Source organism: Procambarus clarkii, chromosome 47, assembly GCF_040958095.1.
Source record: "Procambarus clarkii isolate CNS0578487 chromosome 47, FALCON_Pclarkii_2.0, whole genome shotgun sequence".
NCBI classification, from domain to species: Eukaryota; Metazoa; Arthropoda; class Malacostraca; order Decapoda; family Cambaridae; genus Procambarus; species Procambarus clarkii.
In genome coordinates this window covers 17,525,747-17,546,617 of record NC_091196.1, presented here as the reverse complement: position 1 = coordinate 17,546,617, position 20,871 = coordinate 17,525,747, and the positions used below count along the sequence as shown (strand labels likewise).

Sequence of the window (20,871 nt, the reverse complement as noted above, 5' to 3'; positions counted from 1 at the left end):
TTAAAGACATAGTGTATAGATTGATACAGGACCATTTGGAAATAGGTAACTATGTTATCCTTATCAACACAGCACATATAGCTCTGAAAACTAAATTAATAAGGATACAAAATTACAAATGTACAAATTGGAAGTTTACTATAATATATGAATTGAGCATATAGTATTCAGCAGTTTAGGAATAGATATAATATATAACTGCTAAATTATTTCTAATCTCATTTCAAAAAAAGCTACCCCTAAATTTCAGTTTAGTTTTATCACAACAGTACACAGAATTTTCTGCTAAACAAGTTCATTTCATAAAAATGTAAATAGTCACAAAGTAAACAATGATCTGCGTCACCACTTTGGCTCGTAGAAACTTTCCGTCTTATCGGTGGTATTGACTTGTTTGTGTGCCAGATAAAGAATACCCATGGTAGTGAGTGCAGATACTAGAAAAATAACATCAAACCATCGATGGTAGAAATGGAACTGCAGATCTCCCAAGACCTGAAATATAAGCCAGAAAACTTTCATTACACAGGCCAAACATCAGATTCATTAATTCAGAAACGTGTGAGAGTAAGCTTAAAATATTCCTTAACAGTTTATGGAATGTTGGAAAAAAAAGGAATTATCATAAATCAATATTATTTCATAAACAATTGTCCAATACAGTATTATTCTCGATTAATATACCTACATTTTTTACAGCAGTGAACCATACCTATGGCTTATAGGCTGGTCCTGTGTGGCTTTTGGAAATCCTAGCTTTGAATGGTTACTTCCTTATGGCAAGATTATACATCATTTGCCCCCGAATAGGATCAGTCACAGTCAAAAAAGATCAACATCCCACACCAGTGTAGTAGGAACTTTATCAACTGCCTTGTTGGGTCATATTTATGCTAGGAAAACACTGAAAAATACTCAGTCTAGCCAAGAATGAAGAGAGAAAAATGCTTTCCATAAACCCAAAACCTCATCCGAAATGCAACTTTGCAACTCTGAGATTGCCACCCTACACCAGGATAACTGCTTAATTATCAATAAGTTACTACAATTTACTGCCAGAAGCCAATGTTAACACCATAACATTGCCATTCAATTTGCCACCTAACCCTCCTTCTCAATTTCTCATGATGCCAAAGGAATGAGAAAACATCGAGCACAGGGAAGCCAGGAAAAGAAGAGGGGGAAGAGACAGTGAATTTGTCAGAAAAATGCTTTTCATGTATGTACTTAAAGCTTCATTTCTTCAAAAATGAAGCTAAGATACAAAGTTAAATATTCCTAGGCATAGAATAGCACACATATGTACTATATTAGGCCTCAGATATCATGTATTAGGCCTAGGAAGGTTAGGTTAGTTTAATTTGTCTTTGCAACACAAGTAGAAAATAGTTTACAGGTTTGACGAACTCAATACTGCTGATTTCTACTTTCTAATTTCATTGTACGTCGGTATATATATTATGGTCCTCATCATTACTATAATTACTACCAAAACTGGAGGATGGGCTGGGAAATACCTAGGCTTACTCAGCTTAACTGTGAAGACCTCACCTGTGTAATAATTGTCCGATATTCAAGGGGCATGTTCATTCTCATTAGCATCACCATGGATACGAAGTACATTCCCTGGAAAGAACGAAAAATATTTAGTATATAATATAGACCTTTTTCATATTAAATTTGAAAGTGATAAAACAAATTCTTATATTTTTATACTAGGTCTAGTACTGTTTATTACCAAGGTAATGTAGGGTGCGGCTCTGTGCCAGTATTTTCAGGTGTCTCAGGCTTCCACTGCTGCTTCTGTATTTCTCAACCCGAAACCCATGACAACTGTTACAATGGCTTCAACGGGTGGTTAAGTCAAACTACAAGCTTGTCCCCATGCATATAGCCTCTGAAAGAATGTAAAATTCATGTTTTTTTTTCTGTTAATCCTGTCCTCCTCAAGATATTAGGGCCTGTAGTTTCTGGAGATTGAACAGGGCATCTGCAACATGGTAACCTCTCCAATGTACCCTGTCAATATTGTCGATCTACAGTATTACACTGGAAAACTTTCTCTCTCAAATAGTGGGATGCTTGGGCAAGTCAATAAGTAGGCTCTGCTTTGCTTTATTTCCATACCCAAAGTACAGCTTAGTAAAAAACTATTTTCTTAACAAGTCCAGTGGATGCTCACATTCTTACTCTTTTGTACCACTTCCTTGAGCTTTCAAGATTGAAATTGTGTTGGTAACTCCGGTCCACCTTGTTTATATATAGGATGCTGCCACCTGGCAGTGGCATTGGCTAGGCCTGTTGATTTTGACAATTTTTAGAATGTTAATTAATGGTCTCTACCAACCTTATACCTGATAAGTTACTTGGTGGGAAGGTAATGAGGCCTTAATATAGCAGCTTAGTTCTGTCTCATGTGGCTCCTGGCTCAAGAAATCAACCAAAGAGTTGGTTCAGAAAGCAATGCTTCACTACGCTAATTATTATTTTTGTTTATGGCCCAGTCCTACCACAGTGTGGACCTGTTCTGGCCAAGTGCAATTTTGTATTTTGGTGTGGTTGACCTAATTCTGGGAGGGCTTCCCTAGGTGGTTCTACAACCTATCCACCTGAATAGATCATAACCTAACATACTCCTATGGCCTTTGTGAGTCACAAGCGCCTACTGGAGACCAATAGCAGAATATGGATAACTCAATAGAAGCAAGAAAGTCCACCTCCCCTCACCTATATACCTACTCAATCAATTCTTAAGTAAGTAATTATAAAAAAAAGGCACCAAACCCGGAAGGCTATGTAGCACCATTAAATGTGCGGAATAATCAGAGGACGCTAAATATCACCAAGGATGCCAATACGAGAACAGAAACGCATAAGGCGAATGATGTCAAAAGTATCCGATTCACCAAGAAGTTTATCGAGGGACAAGTGACCGCAAGGGGTGGTCGGAAAGCAAGACACACGCTCGTCCTGGAAGTCAGGACATTCAACAAGGATATGCACGACTGCAAGAGGGACAATGCAATTTGGACCATAATGAGCTGGGCGGCGCTCCATTAAGTGACCATGAGTTAAGAGAGTATGGCCAAGATGCAATCTTGCTAGAGCCGTTTCCCACTGCCGGTTATGGTGAAAGGAGGAAGGCCACGGGGACACACACGGGGACAACTTCGAAAGGTTGTAATGAGGTATACCAGGCAAACCAAAAAATCAATTGAACCATTATCACATGTTACGTGTATTAAGAGCCTACTGTCATCTCTGGGTGGCACATTGGTGGCTTATGCCTTTATTTCAATCCATAATGTTGCCCATATGGTGCCAATTATGCTCTATGTCATCACCCAGAGCTCAACACCCATGTATATTATACTTACATGCTTTTCACTACTCTGCATGGTTGTAATGAAGGGGAAGGTTGTCCCCCCCCCCTGTCGTGGGGGGGGGGAAGACAAAGGACAGAGCCTCTTCGAGTTCCACCAGTGACACTCAAGTCACTGCCCCTTTACAGTATGCTTACTGTCGGTTCTGTATTCACTTTCTCTCATGATGAGGTCAGCATTTAACACATGTTTACACCAGCCAAAACACAGGGACCTCGCAGCACCTCTGGTGACTCGTTAGGCTACTTTCTGTCCCCAGAGAGCGGGAGATAGAATAGCAGGTGTCAACAAGTGGCACGTGTCTACTTCGGACACCTGGTTACCCAATTTTACTGTCATCTGGATTTTACAATTTACACTGCCTTGCCAGAAATGTTGTTTCTAAATAAATGTTTATATCTTGTTCCTCTTTAGTTACAAATAGTTCCTAAATAAATCTGTTCATCATTTGCTTCTCTCTCTTTATAAACAATCAGTGAAAGATTCGGAGAACACAAGAGTCGTCAGAGTCTTGTATCGCATACCTCAGTGTGAGCAAAGTCAGCATCATGTGTTGAGAGATACCAGACCATATAGCCAGAGTGCAACCTTTCAGAGCACCTCCACCAAGTAAAAAGATAGACATTCACTTATTTTCATGTTTTTCTTATATTTTGCATACATATTCATAATTCTACAATGAAAAATTATTTATTTCTTTGCTCACAGGCAGGGATGACCATTTTTCTATAGTGGCTATCCATGGATTAAGTGAGTAAACAAAAATATATGTGCTTTATTTTTCTTGGTAAGAGTAATCATACCAAAATGGTTAAGCAACTCTAGTAATATCAGATGGAATACACGGGTCGCTTCCAGAATACTTTCCACTATGATTTAAAATTCCCAATCAGTTCCCATCATCTGCCTTCTACTCATGTGTGTGTATGAATATAATTATTTATTTGCTTGCAAGGGTGTATGGTACTTACCATCAGCTGTGCCAGAACTAATACAATGATGTTCGAAGATTTGCTGCTAGACACTGCATAGAAGAACTGCAATAAAATATGCAGTAATGTATATTCATATATTGCACAAAATTAATGGCTTGATTGAAACAAGGACAAATTTTCTTCTGGAATGTGACATATAACAATAAATTAGTCATTGAATACTGTGAAGTGGTTAAAACCAATTAACACTTTCGCTCGGGGATGACGCAGCATTGCGTCATCCGTTTACTGGCGGTAATGCCGGGGATGACGCAGCATTGCGTCATCCACTTTAAAAATTCGCCAAAAATCAGGTTTTTATCCGATTTTTTGGGGACTGGTTTTAAAATGTGCGCCGATGTCTTCCCATTTTCTTTGTTGAGCCTCGTCGCCCTCAGGCTGCTTGGCACACGCCGTGGGCCCATTGTCTTTGCTCCACTGTTGTGACCAATGTCGCTTCCCCTCGCATCTCAAACGTGTGAACATTTCGGCTATTTTCCATGGCTATATTTCTTACTGCGGCTTTAGAAACTATCTACGCTTACTCCACGATGGATAGTAATCATGAACAAGGCCCTTCCAGGAAGAAAATTGCGAAAGAAAGGCTTGAAAAGGGTAGGAATTGGGAGTGTAGCAGGAAGGCCTCTGAGCACTCACTCACGGCTAACACGTGGCCCGTCTTCAACTCGTCGGCGGTTGGAGCGTGACCAGGTTTTTTTTTTTATAGGCTAATGTTCCTCTAGAGAATTTTATTACGAACCCATTGAGACCAAAATGAAAGACCTAGGACAAAAATTGAGGTGACCAGAGTGAAAATAGTGAAAACATTTTATCCCGTTTGCGCGCTCCCGGGTAACTCGTTCGCACTTTCTCTGTTTGCTGCGGGTAATTAGCCGGGCTTTTGGAGTTTATATGCATTTAGTGCTGTAGAGAATTTTATTGCGAACACAATGATACCAAATTTAATCTCGTAGAAGGAGAATTGAGGTGACAAAGTTGAAGAGAGTATACACTTTTCGGAATTAACGCGCGCTTCCGTGACACTCTGGGGCCCATATCGCCCTGTCGAGGGGTGGCGCGCGGGGTGAGCGAAAGTGTTAATTTATTAAAGAAGTTTTAATTAGTCTTATTATATTTGTTCATAGCTGATTAAACTATAATCCTTACCGCATTCATTTTATGGCATTACATATTAATGGGTAGATGGTTGGGTATGCTGAAACACCAGAGGAAGGGCTGAAACTCAAAGCATTTGGAAGCCAACTGAAGAGGCAAGGCATCCCAGGACTAACCCTAGAGGTGTTCAACTGTAGAACAACCACATCACAACTGGGATTTACCACGAAATCACTTCATCATTCATTCTTTTATACTCTTGAAGTCAACCAACATTAAACAGTGAGTCAACCAGCATTAAATAAGACCTGCTAATTATAGGAACCAGAAGGATGGAGATCTGCACTCAGGCGTCAATGGTGCACCAGAATGACTACATTTTCAAGAAACCTGAGAAACACCCGAGTGACCACTTTCCTGATGGGTGATATGGGTTTTAATCTAAACATCTTCAGGGGTGACTTTCCACAGTGGTTGGAAAGTCTCCCCTGAAGCTGGTAGAGTCAAATCCACAGCCTCCTCAGGAAATAGGAGAGAAGAAAATGGAGAAACATATGGCAGCATAAATGACCAAGTGGATGCCAAGTAATGGTTCAACATGGCACTTTTGAAGGCAAGACAGATGCAAATAAATCCAACCCTACATAGCACAGAAGTGGTGTGAACCTCTTAGGCAAGGCCTGATAGTCACAGCAGCTGACAAGGCCAGAATAGACTCTACAGCTCTGGAAGCAAACTCACCCTGCAGCTGCATGGGGGCAGAAACATATCAAATGACATCAGCAAAGCAAGACCAAACTTTGTAGTCAGTTGTGACAAAGTTGGAAACAAGAGGGGGGACCTGAACATGAAGCTGCCAGGACACGCCATCACAGGACAAGGAGCATACAGTGCCTGTTTCAAGACATTTAAGAAGACCCTCAAAACAACATTAACCCTTGGGAAGACTTTCTTCCACTCCAACACTAAATGTCATGATTAAAGTTCTGTTTTACCCAATGAAAGCAATGGATTATCTACTAGCCAGGAAGAGGTTGAGACCCTGTACTGCAACCAGGAAGTGGAACAGTATTTGAATTCAAATAAACCCAGATACAGAAGACATGGTTCTCATTTCACGGCAAGAATAGAAACAAATCTGTCTCACATTCCCAGAAGAGAAGTACAATTGAAGCATAGCTACATTGTCATACAGAGCATAAATATGCATTCTAGAATACCATGAGATGAAATCTTGCTTATATTGGGGATGAATGACAACACAGTAAGGAAGTGGCTAAATGTTAAGCCAATTTTTAAAGGCAACCAAGATGCCTCTCAGGAACCGCAGATATGCAGGACCACTCACCTGACCAAGATATAATAGGTTAGGTAAAGAAGAATTGTTCTGGTTTTATCAGACTGTCAGTTATAGGAAAATCTAGGACTGACCTGACAGTTGCCTCTTACCTTTCAGATGTGTCACACCCCCTAACCTCCTCTTCTAACCTCATTTGTGAGAAGTACTGTAATGTACTGTAAGGAGTTAGGGAAGTGAAAAATATATACACAAGCACTACTACAGTACAGAATACAATTTCTAGCAATTTTGTTTAACATAATACTGTACAGTATTTTAAATAATACAGTATAATAATAATAATAATACTTAAATTATTAAATAATATTACTAAAAGCACAAGATTAGGTACAAATAGTAAACAAATATAATCTGTAGTAAACTACTATGCGTAGTCAAATAAGATTTCAAGGCAAACGCTTACGGAAAGCTAGATCAAAATTTCCAGAGGCACGACCCGAAAGAAAAACCTGCATTATAAAGGGGTCCAAATTTTGGAAGTTATACTATAATAATACAATGGTAATAAAGTATATAAAATGAAGTAAGATAAAAAATAAAAAATGGACGGAAACGTAAGGACAGCATAAAAAATTATTAAGGATGAAGTTCATGCAGTACTTTAAAATACAGCCAATTATAAGCCTATAATGATTTATAATTATAAGCCTGCATGAAAAAGTTCATGCACTATTTTAATTACCCGACAGTAGTGCTTTCATTGAAGACTATTTTTTTTTTACCTGCAAATGAAATGTTAGAAGACTAAGAATACTGCATCATGCCAAACATAATGACTTACCCTAGTTAGTGTCAATATGAATCCTCGAATTGATGTGAGAATAATGCAGCCCACAAGGAAAAATGAAATATGTTGGGACCAGAACTGCACATCAATGTCAAAACCCAACCAGTGAACAGCAATCTCCATCCCTTTAGTAACTGGATCTTTTCTGCCCACTCGGTCAAACACAATGTTCACCAGTGACTAGAAAAAGAAAAATGGATCAAAATTCAGTACATATGCAAATGAACTGGCATTAAACACACACATTACTGTAGTTTTACTGTAAATACAAATTTAAAAAATTATTTAAATGAGCCAGTCAGTATACTGTATACAGTACTGTATGCAGTACTGTATATGTAAATTTCCATTCTTAGATGAATCTGTCAACTAGCTATAAATAACAGTAGTTGTTTTTCCAAGCAATCACTTCACTTACATTATTTTCTGCTTTAACTACTACTAAACTTATCCTCTTCATGACCTACATACGTTTATTCTGGTAAAATATTGTAATTACATGTCTTTGTCAGAAGTGAGTTACAATGCCAGAAGTGAGTTACAACTCAAGTTTGCATCATTTTTAACCAGTGATGGAGTGTGTTGATCGCTACCTCCGATAGTTAAATATTAGAAGCCTTCAATATTGCTATCAGCTTCTAGACCAAAATAATGTTTATTAATAAGAAGATTATGAAAATCCCAGTTAAAGTCATAGTCTTAGCAGTATTGGTGTGGAGGGATGCCTAAAACTCCTCCACCACTAGTCTTGCCTACCCAACCTCTTCAATTAATGGGATTAGGATTATTGTTTAATCAGTCATTGTTCAGTACATATTAGTATGGTTACTTGGGATTGGAGTGCTGTATTGTAGTACAGTACTATGGAGAGGTGGTTAGGATAGCTATTAAGGGAATTTTGCTCATAAGTAAAATGAAATTTCATTTAATTTCATTTATAAAATTAATGAAATAAAATGCCCCATTCTGAGACGTGCCTAGGTAGCTTCCATCCTTGCTCTTTAATCACAGTCTAATCCAAAATTAGGGCAGGCAGGTGAGGCAGCCAGCTTACCAACTCGAGCCTCCAGTAGGGTAGCCAGATTAGTTGGAGTGTTAATTAGCTTAGAACAGCTTTTTGCAGTGTTTGAATGACTAAGAGTACTGTACTGTTGAGTAGTTTGAGGGGTTTCTAAATGTTGTAGCAAGCAGCTGCCTCGGCAGGATGAAACTGTTCTCTCCCATGAGCTCTCTTCTCCAATATCACAGCAACAAAACAAACTGAAAGGTTTCTTGTCTTTCTGGGATTAAGAATTGCTCAGAGTATCATCAATATCTAGTCAGGACCACAGCATTTACTTTATTATTAATAAATGCATGTTAGATATTGTAAATCCAGTCAAACTTATGCAATTTGCTGTAGAAGGGTTTAAATATTAACAATTGATGAAGAATCCATATGTACATGGCACTATCTTTTCCTCATTTTGATTCAATGATGGTTCAAATAGTGATCTTTATATATTTAAGATAAATACTATATTGTTTCCTTTCAAGATTTGAGACTGCTAGTTTCAATATTTTAAATTTGCTGAAAAAATAATCCACGGTTGAATATAATGAAATGCCTCTTTCTGGTGGCTTCCTGGCAACTAGCTCCAGGGAGCCACCGAGGGAAGTCCTCGCAGAAATAAAGACTACACCAACTCATGATTTATAAATTATTACTAGAATGTCTGGCAGCTAGCATTGTTTCAGCATTTAATCTCTTTGTTTACACTACTCTTAGACAATGTGGTCATTATATTTAAAATAATATCAAACAAAATGCATCCAATATTCAGACATGGAAGAGGATTAAATGTATTCTGACAGGATTTCAGTTCAATTTTATTCCTTTCACATGACCTTTTTTTATGTTGTCTTGTAAGTCAATACAAGACTTTAGTTTCTTATACCAGGAAAATGCAAGCTACAACTGAGCTAAGAAACACTTCATCTTTTTCATGTCTACAAAATGTATTTTGTTAACAGGAGAACCAAACTGCAGGGGAGTTTGTTAATCCACTAACCATGCAGCCTAGTATAAAATTTAATGAAACAACTAAAACAGCTTGGTAATTTAGAGCAGGAACTCTCACAAAAATGTATTTCTCAGTGGAAAGAGTCAATGTGCTAATTTATATTTACCCACACATTTGAGGTAGATATGTCCAAGACTGCTTCCAAGTCACTACCACAACTGCAGAAATAACCAGTGTCACAAGCCCCAGGATCACAAGCCCCAGGATTACATCATAACTTACCCAAGTCTCATTTCAGTTCACTTTTCAACTGCTTTAATGCTGAGGTCTCAAGAACTGCTAAGAGAGTGGAAGTTATCTGACACAAGAGACCTGGATGAAGCACAATCAAATGACAAACTTTTTAATTTGAAACTCAATTTCTTTGCTTGAGAAGATCACATGACATAAGATCCACTTAGAAGTTTTAATGTTAAGACCTAAAACAAATAAGCAAATAACAAGGTGTATATTTAAATTTCGGCATTACTCTGATGTATATAAATATAACAGGAAGTACTTTCAATACACAAAGTACTGGTCTAAATATTATCTACACCTTATTTGTCATCTACAATATGGAAGTGCAAGCCTAATGTATGTTAATCCCACACACATAAAATTAAAAGTTTTTTGTTGTTTACATTGCCAGAGCAAAATATTCACTGCAACAAAAGATGATAGGCAGGTAGCTCACCTAGTGTGTGGTACCAACCACCCCCAGGACACTGATCACATTAGACACTGGATGACATTTTTACTCATTGGGGACAAGGACCTTTTCAAATTCAGTCTTGTCCCCCTCAATGTAGCACGAAGCCCTTGTATATATATCAGAGATCAATCATATAATTCAGGCAAACCAACAACTATATCATTAGAATAAAAAAGTTGCAACTTCATGTTTTACACATGGGCAGGTATGGCCATATTTCAATAGCTGCATCTTGAAGGTTAATCTTCAAAAGCTCTCCTTCATATTCAGGGGACAAAACAATTTTCAAATGTACAGTTGTACTGTACCTTGGTGCATGACTGCCCTAGAGTATGATTTTTTTGGTACACGACATCAAATTCATCGTAAAATTTGAATTGGTGTATTACGTTTTCCTTGGAATATGACATATGTTGAAACATGTATGGGTCGAAGAGCACACGTGGTGCTGGGGCACCACCTAAGTTCAACCTAAGAAAATAGTTGTGAGGATGACGACAGAGGAAAAACAAGAGAGCATTCGTAAACATGAAAATGACATGCGGGTTGTCGATTTCCCTTCCTCATTAAGAAAATGTGTGAAGTATAGGAAGAACTGCAAAGTTTTGCTGAAAAATATCACCCAGATAAAGCTAACAGGCCATTGCATTAATCTTTATAATGACAATGTTATGTCTCACTACAGAGTGAGACATAACATGCCTCACTCTGCTATGCTGTGTGTTAAAACGAAGGGAAAAACAAGTGTCAATAGATAGGTTTTTAGCAAGACAAATAGGCAGTGAGCCACAACCAGGTCTTATTGGCATGCCTGCAAATCATAGGAGAGTGAGTACCCCAGAAAAGTCCTCACTGCTTAATGTTATAATGGAAGGGGACTTCCCTTCCAAACACTAACACCTCTTCTCCTTCCCCCCTTCCTCACTGTCTTCCATACATCAACAAGAGTCCTCAATAAAGGTAAGATATACATACAGTACTGTATTTTAGTACAAAAATAGTAGTATTTGGTATAAAATGTATTTTTAAGTTAATTTTTTGGAGAGTGTGGAACGGATTAATTCAATTTACATTATTTCTTATGGGAAAATTTGCTTTATTTTATGAATTTTTGGTGTAAAATGCGTCTCTGGGAATGGATTAGGATCGTAAACGAAGATACAGTACCACTGTACTTGTCCCTGGAAAGTACAAACAAGTAATCCAAAACATATTTCGATTACAGTATCCTGAGGTGATCAGTTCCACAAGCTAGTAGAACTATTGAGGTAGCTTCTTATCTTGAGATCTTGAGGTTATCTTGAGATGATTTCGGGGCTCAGCGTTTCCGCGGTCAGTCCTCGACCAGGCCTCATTTTTTTTTTGTTACATCCCCCCCCCCCAAGAAGCAGCCCATAGCAGCTGTCTAACTCCCAGGTACCTATTTACTGCTAGATAACAGGGGCATCAGGGTGAAAGAAACATTTTGCCCATTTGTCTCTGCCTCCACCAGGGATCAAACCCAGAACTTTAGGACTACGAATCCGAAGCGCTGTCCAACCAGCTGTCAGGCGCATGTCAGAAAGTCAACCCATCCTCTGACTAGACAGTACAATTTAAAACTAAATTTAATAAGTACAATCCTGACTATTGGCATAGTACATAAATACTGTACACTTAATTGTCTGCATTGCATCAAAATATTGTGAATATTAGAGTTAACTGAAAAACTGTATAGAAAACCATGACCTAACCTAACCTTGGGAGGTTAGGTTAGGACATGGTTATTGACCATGCTTCTTAATTACAATTAGTACTTAACTTATAGCTATATTGATATTACAATTTTATAAAACTCATAAAACAAAACTAAAGTCTTTCAATAAATTATAAAGTAACTCAGGATATTTTCAAATTTTGTATAAAATCTCTGTTGTTTAATAAAACTGAAAAGGAAATTCTTTATATTTAAAACTTGTGTGTATAGAATTGAACACGAAAACTTCAACCTAAAAATTTTGAGTGTATTAAACACAAAATTAGGAGAATATATGGGGAGGTAAATGTAACGGCACAATTAAGTGTATTTATGTACTATGCAGACAGTCAGGAATGTACTTATTACATTTAGTATTAAAACGTACTGTCTATTCAGAGGATGGGTTGCAGAAAGTAATGATTCATTAAATGAGTCTATGCTTCCATTTATTCACCCAGTCTCCATCCTTCACCATCAATAACAGCCCTTTCTTCAACAGCAGATTCACCACAGAAAAATATACAGATAGTAAAGAAAGTAATGAATTATCAACTTACATTTAACTGCACATTAATTTACAAGATATACTCACTATAAAGATTTTCCATGAGCAGTACAGAGAAAAGAAATAGCCCATAAAGTTGAAGAATCGTCCCTGAAATGTTCTTGCCCATTCAAGTCTTTCCCTCTGATTTTGCAGTTCCACCGTCTCCAAGAATAGCTGTCTTGATAGTTCCTGTTAACAAAGAAATGTTTGGTCAAGTAACTAGTGAGACAATTTGAAAAATACGCAATATAAAATTCTGGAGCTACTACTGTATGTAAAGAAAAAAATGGCAAGTGTAATGAAACGCCTCTTTCTGGGAACTGTTTCTGTAGCTCCTTTTTGCTTATGGACTGGACAAGACTAGATAGGCTAGTCAGATCAGGAACCCATAAAACTCATGAAGAACAGACTGAATCAGTACTGAAAAAACTGCCTATAAAAGCAATGAAAGGTGATCACAAAAGTCAACCTCCCTCTAAAGAAATGTTTTGACAAGTACTCTACTATCTCCTCACCATTCCTCGCCGAGGAATGGTGAGGAGCTTGTAGATGAGAGCTTGTAGCTCATCCAGAAAATCGTGAAGTTGCTGCTTAGTCAGAGTTAATTTGTTTTTGTATTGAGGCAGGTATTTTCTCCCCCATTTCGTGTATGACTAACCATCCTGTGAGGTGAGAGTATTAGATGAACTTATAGCTAATTTTTGATCTACACTGTGTAATCTTTCATATAGAATAGGGTAGCAGCACATTGCTGTGTATACCTAAGCTTATTAATAAAAAAACAAAACAAAAATTGTACTGACATACATAGAATATTATATTTTTTTTAAAACACTGAAATTACCTCTAAAGCTGCAACCTCTTGTTTCAGAGTTGACAGGCTTTCTCCTTGTGGACTGCTAGCTGTGACACTCCGTAGTAAACCCCAAATTCTGGAGTGGGGGCCACCTTCATCCCCAACCTACAAAATAATATAAACAGATACAAAGAGATTATTATGACAATTAGTTATATATGCTTGAATGGGCTCCATCACATTACAAACAACTTAATCCTTGGCAAAAGGTACAGCAAGTCTTTTCACTAACTTTCTAAGACCATTGTCTTTGGTAACATACTATTCAAGCTTCCACCCATGGAAATGCAAGATTCCCCAGCAGGGTAAGCTCCTTGCACAGAGGGGCCATCCATGCTCTCCGGTCACACACAGCACCTCCAAGTCTTCCATAACACATGCTCCATCATTAATCAATAAAAAAAATTGCCAACATAATTCTAACAAGGACATCATTCATTTATGACTGCCTGTGAAGAATGAAGAAACATTTAAACAGCAGGAGACAATATGGAATATGGCTGAGAGCGTAAGACACATTGTGCACCATCAATCATGCATACTTAAACAATTCATGTACATACAGGCACACTTCTGTACACTCAACTTGTATATTAAAACAAATTTGCATATCTACAAATTTGCTCAGATCAAGAGTCAGTGGTAAACACCAAGCCCACACAATAGATATGAAACCATGTCAACATTTTGGTTATCAAGTCTCCACATTGCTTCTGATACAAGTCCCTTAATATTAAGTATATATGAAAGCAATAAATGCATGAACATTTAGCCCTTTTTTGCATGGCAAAAATTAAATAACATCAATATTCACAAATGGGTAGTGAAAACACATCAAAGTGACAGCACAAAAATTAATAAATGTGTACAGAAATAGGAGTAAATGGAATGTGGCTTGGAAGTATAGTACAGTACCTAAATGAAGCAGTAATTTACAAACTATTAATCAATTTAAAGTACTGTACATTACCTTAGAGGTGATTCTTTCCTTTTCTGCTAAAGCTATTCTCTTCTTTTTATTTACAATGACATCAATGGTTTGAAGCAAACGTCGTTCCTGAGCTTGAATATCATGTTTAGTAACTGGACGCATGAAGATGTTCATAGAGGTGTAAGGGTAGTTTACAGCACCAAATCCAGATAACGATGCCATTACAGTCACACCAATGACCCCAATTCGACTGATGCTCTGTAGGAAAATGTAATACAAAATTTAATAATGAGAGCTATTTGTAAAAAATATATTTTACTATAGAAGGGGGACTAGGGAGAAGGGGATCTTAGAATGTGAATTGGGGAGAAATGGTATGATGGACTCCTAAGAAAGTGCACACAAACTTCCAATTACATACCAGAAGCTGTTTATAACATTTAAGTCTAGTATCCAGCTTATGTTGAGTAAACATTTTAATCCAATCAAGAAACATCATCATTGGGAGAATAATGGAAAAGGAACTGTAAGCGAGTAAATCCTTCTACTGGCTTTGTGCGGTGTTTGGTTGCCCCAAGGTAGAACTTTTTGCATTGGCATGGAACTTATGGGTCCCCTATTATATGGCTTCATTACCAAATCATGAGACTCGTGCACTGGATGCTTTGTGGTTGGACTGTTTGCAATGGGGGTTTCATTTAGCTCTTTTCCTCAATTTAGTTATTGCTCCAGGTGTTTTCCAGGTTGGAGATATTCTTGGGCAAGGTGGTCTTTCTGGATCTATGGTGGCTAGTTCTGCATTGGTTTCCTGTTCAAGCTCAGTGTCCATATTCAGGTGTGTTTCTGCAGCCCAACTCCTTTTCCCCAGATTGGCCTGGTGATGTACCATGCTGGTTTACCCCTTCTCTGCATCTCTAGTTTGTGTTGCAAGTTTACCAGCATTTGTATGGTGCACTGGTAATTAATTTGTTGGTATCCAGCCTGTGTCTTTGTTGCAGCAATAGTTTCAAGTATTCTGGAACTCCTTTTGCCTTTTTATCTCTTTTTGGCATTCAGCATTGATATTTCCTTTGTACCATTTTTCAAGTTGTTTTGAGTTGTCTTTCACCCCCCCCCTCCCCTGGCTGGCACATGCTTTCCCTAAGCCATCATGGTCTCTCACTCCTCTCTCCCTTCCCTACCACCACCAGCATTAGGGTTTCAATAAACTAACATTCTTCATTTTTGGGTTCTCGAGATAATTTCATTGTGCAATATTCCTTTATGTATGCTGAGAATACTAGAATTGCATTAATAGGTGACTTGTAGCTTAGTGAGAAGTATAATCAGTATGTTTAGATACATTGCTATTACAAATGGCAGAAGTACTGTATATTTTCCCAAGCAAGAAATTAACCTATGAATAGTCTGTTCAACAAAGAAAACTGGGCACAACGTTCAAATGCTATTGGAAAGGCTCAACACACATGTGCTCAAGTCTATCTCAAAATACAGTGTATACAATGATCTCCATAGATACACACACATTTATATACTACAGCACATCTATTTAACCCTATTGTGAATTAAACAATAATCACAAGTATCACCATGAACTTGCACTTACTTGCTCTATTGACAGTATTCCATGCTGAGTGCTAAGGATCGGAAAAGGGTCTCCAATTTTCCAGAAGCAAACCATAAATACACCCCACGTTAGCACTGACAAAACGTTCACCCATTCTCGACGAACTGGAAATATTGAAGAAAGTCATTTACTCATTATCATCTATTTATAGATTTACACTAAATTTACTTCCATTTAACTTCAATTAACTTCAATTTAACTCAAGCTAGTTTTGAGTGAACCAATTGTTTTGAATGAATTGTTTGGCTGTTTCGATGCTTCATTTTCTATGAATCTTGCAGCTGCCAGTACTGCTTCACTGATTTTCTGGGCGCTTTACCAGTGAAAATTTTTATAATAATCATCTGCTCCTTGTGTCTCTGTGAGGGATCCAAGTTCTGGCTCTGGTCTAGTAGGCCAAACAGAACTCCTGTGACTAATGTGATCCAGTAGTGGGCGCTATCTAACCAAGATAGCTTCAGGGAGCCACCGGGGTTCTACTATAAAGGGTTGTTTCATTGCATTCAATGCTGCTTTCTTACAGTTCATAATATAAGTGTTAATTATTTACCTACTAACTCACGTCATATGACGTGTTGGAATACTACCCAAGACTTAAACAGCCCGCGAATACACGGGGTTCACCTCACCTTCATCAGGGCTCTTGTAAACAGACGCCATTTAAAAAAACAATCGTGGGCAACATTCCCAGATATCAGGGCCTCAGTACTGAGTGAGCCACCAAGGCTGGCGCACACAGCATGAGCTCACAGCACTGTTGTTCAGCTTGTGACCACAGCATCGTCTAAAAATGTCAAAATATATATGTACATGCTATTATTTAGCAATGATAGAATTACAGAAGACCCTTGACTGTGGTAAAAATTACCAGGATTCTGATAATAGCAGGATTGTTGTGATAATTAGCGCTGTAGTGGGAGGAGTAATCTTGGTGGGGAGGAGGTAACGTTGTCTGCTGACTCTGTGTGACCACCTTTTACTATCTGGACTCACTATACCAGCTTAGTGGTTTGCTATGGTGAACAAAACATGCAGATACTCATATGTAACGTCTGTATATAGTGAATAAAAACAAAAACAGCATGGTGAGAGGAGAATGTTGGCAAGTCAGATGAGGTGAGGGAGGAGGGAATGGCAGCCAGTGGCTGCCACTGCCACTCAGCATACAAACTTAGTGGTTCATTATGGTAACACAAATGTAGATACAGTATTTATATATAACGTGTATATATAGTGTAATAACAGCAAAAGGAGTGTTGGGAGAAGCCATTTTGGTGAGGGAGGTGGCATTATCTTCCTGACTTATCATGCTGTGTAAGGGTGGCCACTATGCTCGTAGTGCACTATACCAGCTTAGATGAACAGTTATGGTGAACAGAGCATGTAGAAACTTATATATAACGTCTGTATATATATAGTGAATAAAAGCAAAAACAGTATGATGGGAGGAGGATGTGGGCGAGTGAGGAGTCATTGAGGGAGGGAGTGGCAGCATGAGGCTGGCTGGTCACTCCTCGTTGCTTTTTGACTTGCAATATCAACTTAGTGGTTCATTATGGTGAACAAAACATGCAGATACTTATATATAATCTGTGTATATTTTGTAATAACCTACAAAGTATTTGTTTATTGTTTTATGAACACAATAATTGAATCAATAATATGCTCACCATAATTTTGAGTACAGCGATGATTCACACATTTTATTATATAAATGTATCACACTACACACTATTGAATAACATTACAGCAAAAAATGAAGAAAAAAATCAATCAGAGACATTAAAATAATTAGGTAATTATATCTTTGTGGCAACACCCGCCTGACAGCTAGGGCTGAGCAGACTGCCTCAGACGCATGCTGAGTCAGCGCCTCTTTTTTTTTGCCAGACTTCTTCGCCCTATTGCGCCCAAAATATGCCACTTACAATTTTTGTATTATTTTTCCTGTGATCAAGGAATGCAAATTAACAGGTTTATAAGAGAAAAACATTTGTTTGAATTTTCCTTCTAGTGCGTGGTCTGGTCAACATAATTTTGCCACGTTATTGTGACTCATCACCTGCGCATCATTAAAGGCTTGGACTTTTTTTCAGATAAGTATGTGTAAAAGCAAGAAAAGCTGCCATATGAACTGAATTATTGACATAATATAAAAAAATTATGGCCTCATAAGAGTGAACTTACCTATTCTAATGTTTGAAACCACAAAATGGCAGAGATAAAACGGTATGACCAATATAAGCATGATGAGCATTGAGTAAAGAACAACCTGCCAGTAGAGATAGCGGGACCTGAAGACAAAATGAATAATTAAGGAAAGCATAGTTGAATATCCCACAACAGTGTTATATATTGTCAGACCATAAGTTACACAAAATTAAGGGATAAATATTCATGAACCAGAATCTGATATAATGATGCATTTCATAAATTAATCTTTCATGGTCATTCTCTTTTTAATTAAATATTGTTTCCATAAAGGTTTGAATATATGAGTGTATCAGAAAAGTTAATTTGAAACACAAAAGCATAATAAAATTGACTCACCCTGATTCCAAAACAGCAGCAATCTCAAAGATAATAAGTTCAAACATAGCACATGAAAGCATGAAGATCATTGGGAAGAACAACTGAACAAGGGTGTTGTGGACTTCATAATCACGAAAGATCTTCTTGACAAACCACACCCATCCTCCTATGAAAAATATCAGCTGAAACAATAAAGAACGATGAGAACAATACTAGAATTGACAATAAATTTATTGCCATAAATATTTTGATAAATTTGAAAACTCCAAGGATACCGAATGTTTTGCCAATCTCTCTCCCCACTATAACTAAACTACACATTTTTTATCAGTAAATATCATCATTCAAATAAGCTAAATTTTATTAAATTTATGCTAAAATATGTAAATTGGGTTTAGACTGTTGCATAACTGTTTAGTACAGCCATTATTGTAATGACTGAAATGAGTTTTATGTATAAAGTTTCTAATTGCCATAGCTATCACAATTACCACAGCTATTGCTATTATCATAGCTATCACAATTATCATAGATGCTCTCACAATCACCACAGCTGCACTCACAATCACCACAGCTGCTCTCACAATTACCACAGCTATTGCTATTATCATAGCAATTACCACAGCAGCTGTGGTAATTGTCATAGCAGCTATCACAATTACCACAATTACTACAGCTGCCATCACAATTACCCCAGCTGCTATCACAATTATCATAGCTTCTATCATAATTATTGTAACTACTATCAATTACTATAGCTACTACCACAATTACAATAGTTGCTATCACAATTAACAGTTCAAGTCAGATTATTGAGATAATAAAATACACCTCAAAAGGCTGGAGTAGCTTAGGCTATTCCTATCCTCATAAACAATTACCATGTAAACTACTAACCATAGATCCTATCATAATAGCACTATCAATAAGGATCCCCATTATCACTTTTTTATGATAGGTGCAGTTTGCTTGGTTTTTCTTCTCCTTGTGGGAAGGCCAGAGTGCCGATGTTGTTGTTGTGGACTTAAGGGTGACAGCTTAAGTAGACTTATGCGACCTGTCCAAAGGATTCCTGGTATGACAACAAAACAGGAAGCTACCCAGAAAAGCAAAACATGACCAGACGGCAAAATAAAACCATCAAGTGGCGCTGCCCACCTGGCAACACCCTAATACCCCCAGCAGGGCAGGTACTTGCCACCCACACACTGGGTACACAGGGTAACACCCCCAGCAGAGGGAGAGACAGGCGCCCTTCCCGTCAACAGGGAACTCAGGAGCCTCCAGGGCCCGGCCGCCGGACCCCGGCACCTCTCAGCTCCGGATCCCGGCTCAACACCCAAGGTGCAAGCCGGAAAATGTAAGAAAACCTATTAAAGCCCTCTTGACCCCAAGGCGATATATGGGCCAGGCGTGGCAAGCATTTGGGCACTTGAACAAAAGTGCCTTAAGGCAACATGTAATCCAATGGGCAGGAATATGTAAACGTTCTCCGGCGCCTTCCCAAGCGGAACAGAAGTCAAGCGTTTGCAAGATGTCAAGGGTGAACCAGGAATCCTGGTTTGAATGTTAGAATTGATGCTTAGCGGTGTACGGATGAATATTGTGTTGACTTCAGTTGATCGCTAACGTTCCATGGTTACTAGGTTCACGTTTTCTATATATAGTTGCCAGGAATATTTAAATTCCATAAATAATTAAACCACCTGGGGTTCGAACCCAGAATACTCGATTGTGAGTCGAGAACGAACCTAACTGTACAGCCCGTCCTCGCATGCAAAGATCCAAGGTCGTTAATCCAGCCACCAAACCCCCTGTTTATGAATGAAAATCGGTTTTGACGTTAAAATTCAGAGTTTTAAATATATAGAGTACACATGAGAGGATGTGCAGTGACTTAATATCTAACATATTCAGAGATTTGAGTAAGGGTACCGAGTGCTGTCTGGGGCCAGAGTTAGATATTGTTCTAATAGCAGCTTTGTGTTGGGTAATTAGAGGACGTAAATGATTTTGAGTAGTAGAACCCCAAGCACAAATACCATAGTTGAGATAACGATAGATGAGAGAACAGCAAAAAAAGCAACAGAACATCAGAAGGAATTTTAACTCAATAAACTAAATAAATAAATAAATAAATAACTAAACTAAATAAACAGATGATGATTACAACACCAAAACTCTGTTAAATTTTAAAATTCAACTGGAAAAGATCGTCAGGGCAAAGAAGGGTACTTTTGACAAGCCGCCGGCTTCCTGTTCT

General features: G+C 38.0%; 2 protein-coding genes across 3 annotated transcripts in view; one reads left to right on the top strand and one right to left on the bottom strand.

The window, feature by feature from the left end:
- The window catches only part of LOC123762887 (uncharacterized), a 226,765-nt gene that overhangs the window by 146,844 nt on the left and 59,050 nt on the right, over window positions 1-20,871 (top strand). The window lies entirely within an intron of this gene.
- Window positions 122-20,240, bottom strand: LOC138350757 (Golgi pH regulator-like). Of its 2 annotated transcripts, none has more exons than XM_069301994.1 (11): window positions 19,506-20,240; window positions 18,627-18,790; window positions 18,264-18,370; window positions 16,056-16,180; window positions 14,489-14,707; window positions 13,507-13,623; window positions 12,708-12,851; window positions 7,615-7,800; window positions 4,355-4,420; window positions 1,552-1,626; window positions 122-495 (listed from the first exon to the last, which is right to left on the bottom strand). In XM_069301994.1, the coding sequence occupies exons 1-11, from the start codon at window positions 19,545-19,547 to the stop codon at window positions 343-345; spliced, it is 1,398 nt and encodes a 465-aa protein (XP_069158095.1). In that variant the 5' UTR covers window positions 19,548-20,240; the 3' UTR covers window positions 122-342. The 2 variants fall into 2 exon arrangements, with proteins under 2 accessions (XP_069158095.1, XP_069158096.1); XM_069301995.1 differs by having other exon boundaries at window positions 19,767-20,224.

Bases quoted from the DNA above. Each gene is read 5' to 3' on its own strand.
- LOC138350757 (XM_069301994.1), bottom strand. From the start codon at position 19,547: ATGGGGATCCTTATTGATAGTGCTATTATGATAGGATCTATG. The intron at 16,181-18,263 runs GTAAGTTCACTC...CAATATTTCCAG, and splicing joins GGTTTCAAACATTAGAATAG to TTCGTCGAGAATGGGTGAAC. The intron at 1,627-4,354 runs GTAAGTACCATA...CGTTCTTTCCAG, and splicing joins TAGTTCTGGCACAGCTGATG to GGAATGTACTTCGTATCCAT.